The sequence below is a fragment of the Meriones unguiculatus genome, chromosome 4 (assembly GCF_030254825.1).
Source record: "Meriones unguiculatus strain TT.TT164.6M chromosome 4, Bangor_MerUng_6.1, whole genome shotgun sequence".
In the NCBI taxonomy this organism is placed as follows: Eukaryota; Metazoa; Chordata; class Mammalia; order Rodentia; family Muridae; genus Meriones; species Meriones unguiculatus.
In genome coordinates, this window is record NC_083352.1 from 102,118,456 (window position 1) to 102,134,127 (window position 15,672).

Consider the following 15,672-nt stretch of genomic DNA (forward strand, 5'->3'; position numbering starts at 1 on the left):
TTTTCTCCCTCCTCAAAGAGCAGGAGGATGGAGCGGGGCAGGTGAAAAGGCGTCTTCTGGACTGTATCTCTGTGGCCAAGAACACTGAGAGGGATTGTGTGCTGGCTAGGTTGACTGGCTATAGTCACCTGAGAGGAGGGAACCTTAATTAAAAAAAAAAAAGCCTCCATAAGATCAGGCTGCAGGCAAGCCTGTAGAGCATTTTCTTCATTACTGATTGATGGGGGAGGGCCCAGCCCATTGTGGGTGGACCCACCCCTGGACTGATGGTCCTGGCTTCTATAAGAAAGTAGGCTGAGCAAGCTATGTGGAGCAAGCCAGTAAGTAGCACCCCTCCATGGCCTCTGCATCAACTCCCACCCCCCAGGTTCCCACCCCGTGTGAGTTCCTGCCCTTACTGCTTTTGATGATGAACTGTTATATTGAGCCCTTTCTTTCCAAGTTGTTCTTGGTCATGGTGTCTCATCACAGCAATAGGAACCCCAACTAAAACAGATTATAATCCCAAGGCAGAGAGAGAAGCTAGGCAAGCTAGTGATAGTGCAGTTCAGGCCAGAGGGTCCAAAGAGCCAGGTAGTTGGGGAGTAAGCTTTATAGACAGGAGGGTGTCAGCTCCTGAGGCTGGGGGAAGGAGTCCTGTTGGCCTTGAGTCTCCTTTTCTGTCCTGGAGACAAGACCTGAAAGTGTTCATGGTTGACATCTTCATAATTGTCATCATTATCATCATCGCCATTATCTTCTCTGGTACTTGCCTATCCTCTGAGTGCAGACCTGATCAGATTGGGCCACTTGATATTTGAGTTAAAGCCAGAAAGCTTTTCTCCTTCTTCCTCATTCTGGATGTAGACTTCTTAACTTTTAAGGAAAATTATATTGTCTAAATTCCAAAATTTTAGTTTTCAATGTTTAACCAGAGCTTTAAAACAGCCATCTGTGGAGCTGTGTCTGCTGAGAACAAGTGTGAAGCCTGGTAGGAGGTGTGTGTGTGTGTGTGTGTGTGTGTGTTCATGTGTATGTCTGACTTTCAACTCTTTGAGAAGGTGGGCAGGGAAGTGGACAGGATATCTCAGTCTTTAGAAGACATGACCCCCACCCATGGCTTATAAGAGGCAGATAAAAGCCCATACCTGCCTGAATGAATGAACAGGTGTGTGAATGGATTCATACATAAAGGCCCAAACTGGGTGTACACAGCTTCCTTTATTCTTTATTGGGTGATATGGAGAGGGTATTCTTTGATTGCAGTGTGGAGTGACAGACAACTTTCTGACAGATGCTTGACCCATGACCCATCCCCATATCACTACTGGGCTCGTGAGACTCTGGACCTGAGGCCCAGAACATGCAGGACAGCCTCCTGAACTATTTTCATCTTGACCAGGATCACAGGTGCATCTGGGGGTACATGGACGTGTGTCTCTAACTACATCAAGCACACAAGACACTAAAGACCACAGCAAGGACTTCTAGTGACAGCCTGGACCACCCCTATAATGAGGCCACGATATTTCTGGGGGATCACATGATAGAGTGTTGGCTTTGCTCAGCCTCAGGGTATCTTCTTGCTGTCTATGCCAGGCTAGGTCCTTCAAGACACTCCCAGTCAGCTGAGATGAGGAAATCAAGACTCAGAAGAATGGCTTGCCCAAGGTCTAGACATGCAGGGTAGGGGCCTAGCGCTGGGCTGCCTGGCTTGAGTCTAAGTCCTCATGATAAAGCACTGGCCTGTGAACCACTTACTGGGCAAGGAGGCTCCACAGGGCTGGGAGGGGCTCCCATGTAGAGATGTGGAGAGGCCTCCCTCTGGGTTGATGACATCTACCTGGTGTCAGCCAGGCCCTACCTGACTCCTAGGCCCTACTCCTGATGACCTGAGGAGTCATTACTAGCAGCAATGTTCTGTGGGATTCAAGTAATTGAACACCCTCCCCATATTTCTGTGTAACCTCAGATACCCTGACTTCCAACCCATTGTTTTATAGTTCAGAGGGAGCAGAGGCTAGCTCAGGGCCGTGACTGGGTCTTCCATGTTCCATGGTAATACTATTCTTACAGGCCAGCTACCCATCTATTCATTTCTCTTCCAGACATGGAGGCCCAAGTATCTTTTGCAAAAGGCTGAGCTTGGCTCTCTGGCCCTCCTGCTACTCCCACCCTGGGCATCCTGGGACTGTCTCCAAGTGCTCAGCCAGCCTTGTTGGCTGGAGGCTAGATGCTTCTGTCCTGTTTAGAGACAGCTCCCGGAGATGAAGGGTGCCTGCTTTTCCAGGCGCCTAGAACCTGGGCCAGGATGGCTGCTTGGCAGCGGGTAACAAATTGACATATGTCTCATCCCAGGGCTGCTGGCCAGCTGAATGCTGCGTGCTTGGCTTTTCCTCACCTACAGAGTCTCAGACACTGGCATCTTGCTGAGGACCCAGCTCAGTGCCCCATTCTCAGGAGTCCTTCCCTGAAGCCATCCCTTAGTCTATGCAGCTGTATAAGAGGCACAGGACTGTGCATGCCTCCACCAAAGCCACCTGGATGGGGGAGAGGGTACCAGCTCCACTTATCCCGCGTCCTTCTGTAGATCCAAGAGGACAAGGTCCCAGTGCAGGTATTTCGGCAAAGACGCTTGAGGCTTGACACAGACCTAGAGTGGAGGAAGTCTTCAGTCTGTGTGATTCCAGGCTAGCCCTTTTGTCCTTTCTGAGCATGTGGAAACTTGGGTCTTTTTAGACTGGGCACCTCTTCAGGGTGTAGTCAGAAATATAATCTCCTCAGCTTTCAGCTGTGGGGCCTAGACTTTAAAGAGAATGTTGAGGGCTTTTCTGGGCTACCCAGGGAGAGGCAGTGTGCTAGCCTACCAAAGAAGGGTCAGAACATGAAGTTCAGAGAGAGTCATGATTTCTGCTGGACCAGGGCATGGGTAGAGGCAGGAGGAGGCTGAGATGGAGCCTATGCCCCTGAGCTCAAGTCCAACCTCAGTACTGTCTCACAGCTGGTGCAGTTACAAGGTGCCGATATGATTACAATAGCCCATCTGCCCAAGAGCCCCATCCCAATGTGATGCTGTCATTTCTTCTTTCTAAACATCCATTAGTCTGGGAACAAAGGAGGCTGTCCTTGGTGAGTGCTAATTTCTTCTTGTTAAAGGCTCTTTGAGGGGCTGGGAGAGAAACAGCCTCTGTTCTGGTTTTTAAATTAGAGGTAGGAGAGGAATAGGGAGCAGGAATAGAGGATTGGGGAGGAGGGGCCAGAGGAACAAAAGAAAGAGAAACTAGAAAGAAAGAAGCCTCCTCTGAGGGTGGCCCAGCCTCACCTGCATGGTGTAGACTGGCCACTACTTAACCCTTGGAGGCCTGGGAGGGATGCTGCCCTGTGCACAGGCTGAGGCCTCCTCTCAACCTCCTCAGGGCCTAGTACAGGGTCTCCCTGGTGGCGCTGGTGGAAAAGGCATGGTTGCTGGACATGCTGTTTGGCTTCCTGGAGAACGTTGGCCTCTTCTTTCGACGGCGCCACCCAGGACAGAGGCAGGCCAGTGTGGACAGGAAGACCTGGCGGAAGTTGGCAGAGACTAGGTTGTAGAGGATGGGGTTGATGGCAGAGCTGATGTAGAAGAGAGCGTTGGTCAGCATGTAGAAATAGTGGTAGAAGTCGAAGAGGAACCTGTTGGGGAAGGGCAGAGCTGTTTGGACCTCAGTAGCCCTTATCATGTGCAGTGTGGCTGCTTAGGGTACCAAAGCATCCCTAAGGCCTTCTTCCTAGGGGATCTGGTGGTTCTGGTGTTGACCACAGCCCCACTTGGGCATGGCCTCTCTACTTTGCCCTCCTTCTCCTAGCAGCTCCTCTTAATTGTCCACAGGGCTCTGTTCAGAAGCCCAGTGTCTTAAGGCCTCAGGGCCCACTGGTCCCAAACCACACAACAAAGACAGGAACCACTAAGGCTCCTGATGTCTGTGCATGCTGCATCCACTCATGCTGATCTTAACGCTCATCTCCAGGCATGCCTGGCCTTCAGAAGCCTTCACTTAGGACTGCTCCTGTGCTCTTTAATATCTCGCTGGGCACAGAAGCTATGTCCTGTCCGCTGGTGCCTATTACCCTGAAGGTGCTGTCACTCACATACCAGGCATCCCTGCCCTGGTACGAAAGAGCTCACAGAGTGGGTGGCTGTGTGGCTGTGTGGCATCTAGACAGCATCTAGACTGGCAATCAGCACTACTCTCACCATCCGCTGACTCATTTGTGCAAATAAGGATCATGCTGATTGCCTGCTTTCCCTCTGGGAGCCTGACTCATGCTTAGCAGAAGGGGCGCTATGACCAGTCTCCCGAGTCTCCTACGATTTGCCCAGAGGACCTCCCAGCTGGGAGTTGAACTTGTCTCCCCCGTCTCTTCCCTTTGCTGCGACAAGTCTCTGTGTGACTCTGTCAAGCCCCTCAAGTCCAGCCTGGAGTCGCTGTGGCCCAGAGGACCTTCAGATCCAACACAATTGTCTCGGGCCTGACTATGAGGATCTGCTGCCTGCTCTGACCTCCTGGGCCATCCTCATCTATAGCCATTCTCATCCAGCCATCCTCCCCGGACCCACAGGCTCACAGCAGCCCTCCCCTCATTATAGACAGGCTTGCGGATTGTGGGGCTCATGGCAGCTCTGTCCCCACCTGCTGGGGTTCGAGTACTCACGTAGTCCACTGTTCATCGGAGATATAGCAGAACATGAGGCGCCGCACGTGGTAGGGCAGCCAGCAGACCACAAAGGCGATGACCACAGCGCCTGCAAAACAGTCACTGGGCCTCAGAAACACAGAGAGAGCCACAAGAGACAGATGACATCTGAGGTCACGGACCTTTTTCTTTTTCTTTTCTAGTAAAATAAAACAAAACAACAACAACAATGGCGACACCTGGTGCAGCAGCGTGTCTGTAACCCAGTGCTAGGAGACTGCAGACCAATGCAGAGGCACGGGGATGTCTAGAGCTGCAAGCTGGGGCAGCTGAATCAGTGAGTTCCGCTTCAATCAGAAGCACCGGCTAGAAAGAGAAGGTGGAGAGCAAAAGAGGAAGACATCTGACGTCGACCTCAGGGCTCCACACCCATGTGCACACACACAGACACACAAAACGACCCAACGACAAACTCAGGAACGTTAAATGGCGCAACCACTGCGATAAACGGCAGTTTCTCAAAACGGGCAACAAACAAAAACCATGGTTCAGCGCCCCCATCTCTGAGAATTGACCCGAAAGTATTGACAACAGGAACTGAAAGGAATACTTGCACCCACGTTCACAATAGTATCGTTCCTAACCAATCACAGAAGTGGACAGACAGGTGGATCTGCCACCACTCTGGTCTGCGGTCACGTGGTCTGTGCACATAACCAGAACGGGTACTCCTGAAGCACGAAGTGAGCACCGTACAGTGGACTACTGTTCAGCATTAAGTAGGCAGAAGAGTCCAATAAGCGCTCCAATAGGGGCAAGCTTGGAAGGTGTCTTGGGTAGCGAGACACACTAGCCACCAAATCTTGTATGATTCTGTTTCTACAAGGTCCCTCCAAGAGTCAGACTCAGGCTGGGCTAGGGGACAGATGGAGGGTGGTCTGAAATGTCTGCTTAGCAGTGTGAATTGCTTGATGTCCCAGAACTGTACATATAACAATGATTACAGTAGAATATTTTACACTATGCATTTTTGGTACAAAATCAAAAAAACAAAAAACGCACTTTGGGGCACTCCCTCCGAGCAGAGGATATAGGACTCTGAGGGGCAATTCAGAGCATCAGACTGGCTCTGCACTTGGGTTTGACATTGAGTCACTCAGATGGGGGTGGCTCTGGCTTATTGGCCTCAGTTTCCTCCTCTATAGAATGCCAGCCTTCAAGGTTTTCAGTTTTGTTCCCTTAAGGATGAAGACTCCCAAAGTTACTGGAATCAAAGTTGTGCGTCTTGGGGTTCTGGAGGGTACCTAGTGGTTTCTCCCCTTCAATTCTGCTGCCTGGCCTGGGTGAAGCTGACAGGGCTGGAGGTGAATTGGCAACATTAGATTTCAGAACAGTATAGCGTGATGGTGCAAGTAGACATTCACACAGAATGGGTCTGAGGTACTGGTATGCCCTTGCCAGCCAGTCACTCATTGGCAAAGGGCAGGCAGACTAAATGCAACCTCAAGGCCAGGAAGGGCAGAGCCACTTGCAGGATTCTGGTGGGTAGTGACAGGCTCTAGGGATGGGCATTTGAGTCACAGAGCTGAGCAAGCCCAGCTTGTTCCTGTGGAGGGTAGGTGGAAACAATTGAGGGCACTTGCCTGTCTCAGGCCAGAGGGGAAGCATCAGGCAGCAAGGCTGAGATGAACCACTGAGGCTGGGATAGACTACCCAGGAAGGGTGCTAGACAGGATCACCTGACCCTGTAGCCAAGAACCCCAGGTCCCTAGAGAACCCCCGAACATACTCTGAAGGGCACTGATTTAGGCATCTCTGCCTCCCTTTTTTTGCTTGCCTTCTGAGCAGCTCACCTGTGGTCCTCACTGGCACTATAGCACACAGTTGCAGCTTTCCCTCCTTCCATCAAGACCCTGTCCTACTCCACTACAGCTACTGTGGAGGAAGGACAGGGACAAAGGAGACTGTGGTCGCCGTGAGAGGCAAGCCTTGAAGGAGCCATTGCCTGGGCAGCACTTGCAGAAAGGGAGGTTCTGCCACCTGTGGGGACTCTCCAGGGCCCCCTTTGGGTTTCTCAGCCAAGAGGGTTGACAGGTATCCTAGGAACAGTTCTGTTGGACAGCAGTGGGCAAGGGTCACTGGAGCATGTCTATATACTCTACTCTTGCTGCCTGCGTCTTTGGCCTGCCTGCACTGCAGCCCTGCTTTGCAGGGAGAACTGGTTTTTCTGTCAGACTATGCAGAGTTCATCGTAGCTGGGACAACCCTGAAGGTGAGCAGCCACCAGGGGCCTTACTAAGTCAGTAACTACTACGACTATTCCAAGGTGCTGGCTCCAGCCTTTAGGTTACCAGCCATGGTTTCTTCAGTTTTCATCCCACTGTCAAATTTGCTAGAAGCAGATCTGTGGTATCTTGGGTCTCTAAAGGTCACCCAGTGGCTGTCTCTAAGTCCCCAAAAGCACAACCACAGTATCTCTAGTCTGTGCTGACATGGGTGAGGGAGAACTGAGTGCTGCACTACTTGAGCCAACAGCGACCAGGCCCAGCTACTTGGCAAAGAATGACACTAGGCCACTCTTCCTGGGTGCTGAGGGTACGAGTACATCCTCAGCTGACCTGAGAGGAGATGTGCCAGCTCAGTAAGATGGAATGGCATGCATTCTATAGGGTGGGCCTGGGCCTTATGGCATGATGGAAAGTGCAGCTGACAGGTGCTTTTGGTCCAGATATGTCCTCAGATGGCACTGACCATGGATATCCCAGATACAACTCTGCTTGAGGTCTTGAATGCTCCCCTCTACCTTCATCCTCAGTCTCCTCCTTAGAACCAGGACAGGCCCCACTCACTCTGAGAGACGCTAGGTTAGTAGGGGAAACTGAGGTGGTTGTTCTGGGGTCTAGCAATGTCCTTGGGGGGAGGTGTCTGAGAGTGAGTCCTCACAGTTGCTGCCTGTGGGTATTGGTGGGAACACCTATGAGGGAGGCCACCTAGACCCACTCAGGTCTGCTGCCAGCCACTCTGGGCTCTGAGGGGCTAGTCTGGGGGACTCCTTGCTATCATGAGCTCCTCCCTGAGACTACACCTAGAACTGCTGGGATGTAAGCTTGAAAGGGGCAGGACCAGGAAGGAGCCAGAGCTGCAGCAAAAATGTATGACATGGGTCTGGAGGATAAAGACTTTTCTCCTGTGTCTTTCCCATCCATCCTACCTGACGATGTTTCCTGAAGTTGCATCAGCTGCAGGATTCAGGCCTACCTCCTCCGCTCAGCATTGTTGCCACACACTGTCTGACCACCAGGCATTTGCCTGGCATGCCTTCTGCCTGTAGCTCAGTTACCAGGACCTCTGTTGCCTCCATAGAGGTCTCCAACTGCTAGGTCTGGTCATGTGACTTCATTTGTGAGTATGTCTGGGGTATGCTTGCTTCCTTGACAGAGCCTTGATTTACACAAGAAAGCTTATGCACGTGGGCAAGGCTTCAAGCTCAGAGTCGGCACCCAGCTTCTGGTTGAGTGAAGAAGGTACAAGGGAGTGGAGAGTGCAGAGCATGATCCATCCCGTGTCTCTACACTTAGCTCTGGGTTGAGCCCCACAGCACTGTCTGCTCCCCCAGGTCTAAGGTTACGTACGTAAGACGAGGACTCCGTGGCGTAGGGCCTGGACGCGGCCGGGCTCGATGGACATGCTGAACGTGCTGTGCTGTAAACCGTCCTGGGCACCTACAGTGCACACTCGGCCCTGCTCGGCGGCCTGGCGCACCATGGCGGTCAGCTTGTTGGCAATCACAGTGTTTAGGATGGAGATAACCAGCATGGGGAACACAAAGGACATGAAGGTGTTAACCTGCAAGAGTAAGAGGCGGCCATCAGACCAACACATAGACCTGGGGACTGTGGTTGGGGGGTGCTTGACAAGTTAGGAAGGCCACGCCCCATCCAGCTTGCTCACCAGGTCGCACAAATGACTCCATGCATCCTCCCACCCACCTGGTTCCTCTGAGAGCTCCGGGGAAGGATAGCCCGACTCATCAACCAAGGCCTTCTACGTATACTCTACATTTGCAAAAACGGAATCTCTGAGATTCTTGTGGCCAGAAGAATCAGAAGCGGCTGGACATGAATTTGTTTCCTAGCCTGTATGAGTTCAGCCTGGCTTCCTCGGCAGTGTTCAGCTGACCCTTGCCTTCAGGAGGCTCCCTTGGAGCAAAACCACACAAATGTGCACATGTCCTAGTTGACACACGTGGGGAACAGGGCCGGCATAAAGCTCATGGTTTGCAAAGCCACTGTCTTGTGAGGACAGCCATGACCAGATACCGGGAATGAGTGGAGTGGCCACCCACAGTTCTGGAGTACGCTGGACTCCCCAAGCCTCTTTCGGATTGCTTGGAGTACCCGGGAAGGCCTTGCCTTCCACTCCCGGGTAGCCCCAGACCATTCCTGGGAAGGTCTTGGAAAGAGGCAATCTGGGTTGCCATTTGCATAAAGCTTGGCTCACCAGGCAGGGTGCATACCACTCCAGGCAAGGTGTTTCTGCATGTGCCGAGTCAGCACCATCAACCTCTTGGGCCCTTTATGTCCTCCCCAAGCTGCATCTCTTCTGTCCTTGAGAATAAAGGGACAGCTCCATCTTCCCCCAGGGGGTCACTCCATTGGAAGCCCACAGAGGGCAAGCAAGAAGTCTTCTGGCTGCTCTAGGCCCAGCTGTGCCCCATCCCAGGAGACACACTAATTCGATTCCTGGTGAGTCACAGTGGAATTAAACACACTTGATGTATCCAACACAGATTTAAAATGTCAAAACATTTAAAATACCACACCTCGCTGAACAAAGGCAGCACACAACTATCTCTAGGGCTGGCTAGAGCCAGAACAGAGCAGCGAGATGGGCTGGCTCCAGGCCCTCAGTGGCCTCTCATGCTCCTAAACCCGAGGTTCTCAGGCTCACCCCTTTTCTGATCCCCCAGCCTCCAAACAGTCTGCCTCCAACTTGCATGGGCACTCCAGCCCTGGCCCCAGGATAGCCTGAGTAACATTTACGGCCTCTGCCAGCTTGAGGGTCATCCTGAGTTCACAGCAGGATGCCTCGGTGCTAACCCACCTAACTGGAATCACCTAGAGCATCTTCCAATGTGGCTATCCAAACTGGCTCTGGGCGTCCCGGGAGACATGCAAGGGGATGACACCAGACAACCCTGATCTGTGACTCTGAGCAGCGAGGAGGGATGTGGCCAAGATTGAGAAAGCAGGAAGGGCAGCACTGCCGACATAGCTGGCATGAGTGCATACTGGGGAGAGAAGCCAGACTCAGCATTGCTGGTCTTAGGGAAGGGCAGCACATAGCATGCAGGGTCCTTGTTGCCAACCCCCTACTCCCCACCGCTGTCTCTGCCTCCCCTTCTGTGTGTCTGTCTCTCCTGATATCTCTGTCTTTGTTCTTCTTCTTTTGTTTTGGACCAACTCCCATGGGTAGCAGACCTGCCCTTAGTGTCCAAAGACCAGCTAGATGCTGGGCCCCTCTGGGCCACCCACTTTTTCATCACGCTTATGAAGCTGGACTGGGGCCCTGGGGAGGACAGTGGACCCAAAGGGCATGCCAGACTCTGGTGTTCCTGCCTTTTATTCCACCCTGGATTCTACTATTTCACTCAGTGCTGGGATGGAAATTTCTGAGCATGAGGGAGGGTCTCCGGAGAGTGACAGAGGAGTTGGGAGTTGGGGGCTGGAGGCTGAGGTGTAGACTTGAACCTTAGACAGACAGGAGTCCAGCATCCTTGGGCAGCTGTGAGCTCGAGCAGATCCCAGAGAGACTCCAGGTTTCAACGAGAAACCTTAGAGTGACTGAAGGTCTGCCCCACTGTTGGGTGCCTTCAGTAGTACGCAGGATTACCATCAGGGTGGGCAGAAGAAGCAAGCTGAGGTTTCTTGTCAGGAAGCTGGGATGGTTCCTGTGAGGAACAGGGCTAGTTCAGCCACTGTCCTCCCTATATCTATATTTCGGTGCAGAAGGAAGGAGGCAGAGTGAAGGATGAGAGTAGAAGAGAAGCAGTGGTCAGGGATGGGGGGTCTAAGCTTGTACATGGATGGGATAGGGGGAGATGTATCGTCTGTGTGTGAACAGATGAGGGTGCCTGCGCTGGTGGAGTGTACCCCTGACTCAGGCCACCAAGACAGGTCAGATCCCTGACCTGAGTTCTCGCCCTCACCTGTGTTTTCCCTGCAGAACAGTGCCGGGGCCTCCGACACCCCTAATTCAGCCCACTGTGTTTAGAAAAAAAGCTGGACTCACCTACTCCAGCAAGCGGCCCCGTGGATGGGAAGGGGCCTAAGAGGCTGCAAAGCCCAAGAACTTAAAAACAAAACAAAACAAACAAAAAGCTGAAGGGTCATGTATGAGATGTCTCTGTGTGGTTACCTTCAGGACCAGTCTAAGCTGGTCTGGCAGGGGACTGTCTCCTCCATAAGGGTGGCTGGAGAGCCCCAGCCAGAACAGGTTCAGCAATAGGCTATCCCTGGACAGGCTTCGGGTAGAAGAATCCTCACAGGCCAGCACTACAGGAAGTGCCCTCACACTTCCTGGCCACCCTTCTCCACTTCTACTAACACCAGGCATCACAGCATAGTGACCCCCAGAAGCATCTGATATCAAGGTTGTCAGTGCAGCCTTGTCTGAAATAACAAAATCAGAGCGAACTCAAATGCCTACCACTGAGCTAGCTGGCCAGTCCCTACGTATCTGCTCCTGGGGCACTGGCCGGCACCAGGTGTCCCAAGATAACAGTTTATGGAGAGTGTCCAGGGAAGCAAGGACGGCTCCCTGAGTTCCTCTAAGGCCCAGCTTGGCTCTGCAGAAACCCTGACCAACCTGAAAGGGGGCTGGCAGTGCATGCTTCAGGTGCCCTTTTAGAACTGGAGCTGAAATAACTGCTTCGCCACACAAAATCCATGTCTAGGGCCCTGCAGCAGATGCCCAGGTGTGAACAAGAGCCCCAGTGTCACGCCAAAGCCACCACTTATTCCCAGATGTGGGAAATGTTGGGGACAAAAGAAGCACATATGTGGTGGGCCTATCCTCATTTCACAGGTGGGCTGCTGAGGCTCAGAAAGCAAGGGGGGAGGGTTCTCTTAAAGTGACACAGCCAAGAATCTCACTGGAATGAGAGTGAATGTGCTGCATTTGCTCTCAGAACAGGATTGTGGAAAAGACAAAGAAGCCATCATCTAGGGAACCCCCGGAATGCTTGGGAGCCAGGTTCTATTCAAGTGGCTAAACAGGAAGAGAGGGCTCAAGGGATAAGAAAACTGCTAGTGCAGCTTCTTCTAGAATGTCCCAAAAGAGTGGCAGGTTCAGGATGCCATGTTGCCTCAGCCTCCTCTTGGAGCCCTGTCACCCTTGCCAGGTATTTGCATCTTTGGCCCAGGCGAGCCCCAGGTTTCCCAGGACTGGAAACTGAAGTTTGAAGATTGGTGGCTCAGAAGGGACACAGCGCAGGAACGGGACCCAGCCAGATGACACATAGGCTTCATCTTCATGCAAGCTCGTCCTCTGCTTCCCAGGGGCGGAGCCTCTGGGCAGCTTCTATTCACTTCCTTACTTTACTTCCTTACTTCCCTCCCCCACTCCACTGTGGGTCCCCATCCATCTTGTCTGGTTTGGAATTATTGGAAGAGGCTGGATCCCAGACAGAGTCCAACTGGGAGATTTGCTGGGTGATTCTCAAGCCTCAGATGGGCGGTCAGCACCACAGACAGCTGCCTACATCAAGAGGGCTTGTAACCAGAGTGTGGGCACCACCCTATAGCCCTTCTGCTGGTAGGTGGCACATACTAGCCTCCTACCTCTCTGTGAGGGTCAGAGCCTCTTCCCTCCTGCTGTCCAGGGGCACAGAGGCTGCTTTCAGATTGAGGACTTGGCGACAGAAAACCTTGAGCATCTGCATCCTGTCAGCGCCTGGCTGTGCGGCAGGCCTGGCACCAGTTTGGCTGTCAGGAGACCACAAACTCAGCCTGGAAACTCAATCGGATTAGGGAGATGGCCTTCTCAACAGCTCTGCCCTTGTCCACCTGTGCTGGGCACTAAGTTCCTGGGGAAGTCTTAGCACAGCAGGATTGGGTGCAGGACCTGGCCTCGGGCCAGAACCCTCAGCACAGCTGGTGCTGTGGGTCACTTTTTACTGGCTGGAGGGCAGAAACAGGCGACAAGATGTGTCAATGTTTCTTTCCCCTCTCAGAACTGGCCTCAAACAACCTGTATATGGGAGTTAGTCCTCAGGGAAGGGAGGACTGAAGTCTCTCTGCCTCGCCCTCAAATACATGTCAGCCAAAAAGCCCATTAGAGTGTTCAGATCTGTGGGACATCTGCTAAGCAGCAGCAAGTGACTTCAAAATCCCCAACAAGTTCAGTGGCAGCACAGCAGAGAGTAGGTGGGCTGGGTACTGCTGGGTACGCCCCATCTCTGTACCCAGCAGCAAGGGAGCAGGAAAGAGCCACAGCTTGTGCCTAAGGCTCACTTTATACCTGCAATCAGAAAAGCAGTGCTTGGCTGAACTCAGCCCATGACTGTGTCCTCATCAGGTGAGGACAATAGCCTTTCCTCTCACGGGTAATGTGTCCTCAACAGCAGCTCCCACTTGGCTAAGATGCATCTGCTGTGTCTCCGCTTCAAAAACCCAAGCCAATTCAATCAGGCTTGCTGACACGCCTTGCAGGATGCTAATTTGACACTGAAAGATTACGCATCAGGCCAAGTGCTCAGAACGTGCATTTGGAACCCTTGACAGAGGTTGAGCCATCCAAGAACCTCTCTGTTCCACGCCAAGAAAGCCCGGGACTCACAGACATCAGCCTCATACTTCCAGTGATCATGCAAAGCCCTCGGCTGGGCTTGGCAGGGAGGCTCTTCAAGGCCAGGACAAGGCTGGATGCTGGGGCTCAGCGATTGCAAGCAGGACACACGTGCATCTCAGAGAGAACATTTAGTATGGGGCATGCCGGCCACACACAGCAGCTGAATCTCCAGCCCCACAATTTGCTGAGTGCTTTCTTGCCATGTAATTGTGTGGGTAGTGCAGCAAATATCCTGCCTGCTCCTCCCAATTTCTAATTACCACCTACTGCCAAGGCTGGCCACTGCACTTCCCCGTGGACATCTGGCTCTTCAACATCGTCATCTCAATGGGATTAGTGCTCTGTCCCTGCTCAATAAATCTGATTATAGTGAACACAGAAGGGCGTGTCCTCGCCCACAGGAAGAGGATTTAGAGACGGCCAGTGTGAGGGAAGAGGCTGGTAGAGGCCTTCCTTTCCCCCACATAGCACATAAAGTATGTCAGAGGATGCACTCACAACTTATGCAAAACCAGGCTGTGGCCTCTGTCTGGTTGACCAGGCTCTGGGCCTCACCTCTTCCTGCTGGGTAGGGCTGTGGGGCATCTGAGGGCATCTGAATTGGTAGCAGAGGGCTGGAGACACAGCTTGGTCAATAAAGTGCTTGCTTTTTAAACACCCTTTTAAAAATTCAGGCACAGAGGCACAGGCCTGTAACCCCAACACTGGGGAGGTGGTGTCTGGAGGCTGGTTGGGACTTGATGGCCAGCCGTCTGGGCAGCTGGTAAGCTCTAGATTCGGTGAAAGGACATCTCCAAAATTACTGTGGAGGAAGCCTCCACACCCCTGCACACGTATACAGGTGGACGTGCACACACATGCGCAGGAACACCTGAGGCTGGAAGGCTGGAAGAGGAGGAAACTAAACAGTAAACAGTGGCCTAAATGCTACCCGGTGAGAAGGGGGGTGGGGAGAGGGGTGGGAAGCAAAGAATTGCTTTCCCCTCCCAGTCTGCAAGCCTTCACTATTACCTCATTAGGTCCTACATTCATTAGTCCTTTACACCCATTTGGAGCTTTTCTTTATAATAACAAAGAGCCTTTTCTTTTCTTCTTCTTCTTTTTTTTTTTGGTGTTGTGAATGGCACAGCATGCAAATTCACATTCTTCATAGGGTCTGTGAATCTGAGAGCCCTGAGCATTAGCTCTTGGATTTTCTCTTTAGCTTGGGGAGAAGGTTGGGAAAGGAAGGACAGGCAGAGTTGGTCTTATCAAGTGACCCTGGACTCCTTCCTGCCTCACTTTGGGCTGTCATTTCCCTAAAACTCCATGCAGGAAAGATCACCTTAAGTTGTCTGGCCCTGACTGTTCTCCTCATGATCCAAAGAGCTAAAATACCCTCTGAGGACAGGGTGGACCTGGCATGCTTCTGACTATAGCTTTTTTGTCTGCCCTATCTGCTTCTAGGGCAGGAGGGAGACTGGTACAGGGGCTTTTCCACTCCTTGTCAGGCCATGAGTCAACCCTCTGGATGTTGGGAGCCAGGGGCCTAGGGGGTCCCCAGGCTCACAGCCCTCTCACGGCCTCAGATTAGCTTGCCAGTCTTGATGTTCTTCTGTAGACATGTAGAAGGAGCCTTGGGCATTTCAGGATTGTTATGCTGCATAGCCCAATGTCAGACAGGCAATTTCTGGCTACTGTTTCCAGCTGGGAGCAGCTTGTGTTGCAGGCTGCAGATGTGGCTCAATCTGGCTCTTTCTGGACATTTCTTAAGTTATGGCTGGCTGAGCCTGCGCATCTCTCCTCTGGGGTTACTTATATCTCTTTCCACTCTACACCCCTCTGGCACTGTCTAAGGCATTATATGTCCCAGCCTTACTTTATGTAAGGGTCACAGTCACTTATTAAATACTTATTAAATTCAAGGTGTCCTACTTGTAGAAGTTGGAGAAGCCAGGCAGTGAGAGGTAGGAGGCCTTGGAGGGAGGCAGAGTGAACTTGATAGTATGATAGTTTTCAGAGAGCTGCACACTTGTCTATCTGGAATTCTGTGAGCCAGGAGAGGTTGACAGGGGCAGGAAGGAGCCTGGTCTGAGAAACAGGGAAGTGACATGGCTGTGTGTGTATTTGGAGTGCTCTGCTTACATGGTAGGCAGAACCTGGAGCAGGCATCAAGGATGGCAGTCTACATTG

At 52.3% G+C, this 15,672-nt stretch overlaps 1 protein-coding gene across 1 annotated transcript in view; it reads right to left on the minus strand.

Annotated features, from left to right (window-relative positions):
- Nucleotides 1-1,181: 1,181 nt before the first annotated feature.
- Nucleotides 1,182-15,672, minus strand: part of Ntsr1 (neurotensin receptor 1) — a 43,565-nt gene continuing 29,074 nt past the window's right edge. Inside the window, exons 2-4 of the mRNA XM_021647812.2 lie at nt 8,283-8,496; nt 4,669-4,759; nt 1,182-3,648 (exon numbers count right to left, since the gene is read on the minus strand). Coding sequence (XP_021503487.1) covers nt 3,399-3,648; nt 4,669-4,759; nt 8,283-8,496 — 555 coding nt within the window. The 3' untranslated portion in view covers nt 1,182-3,398. The remainder of the gene's footprint in view (nt 3,649-4,668; nt 4,760-8,282; nt 8,497-15,672) is intronic.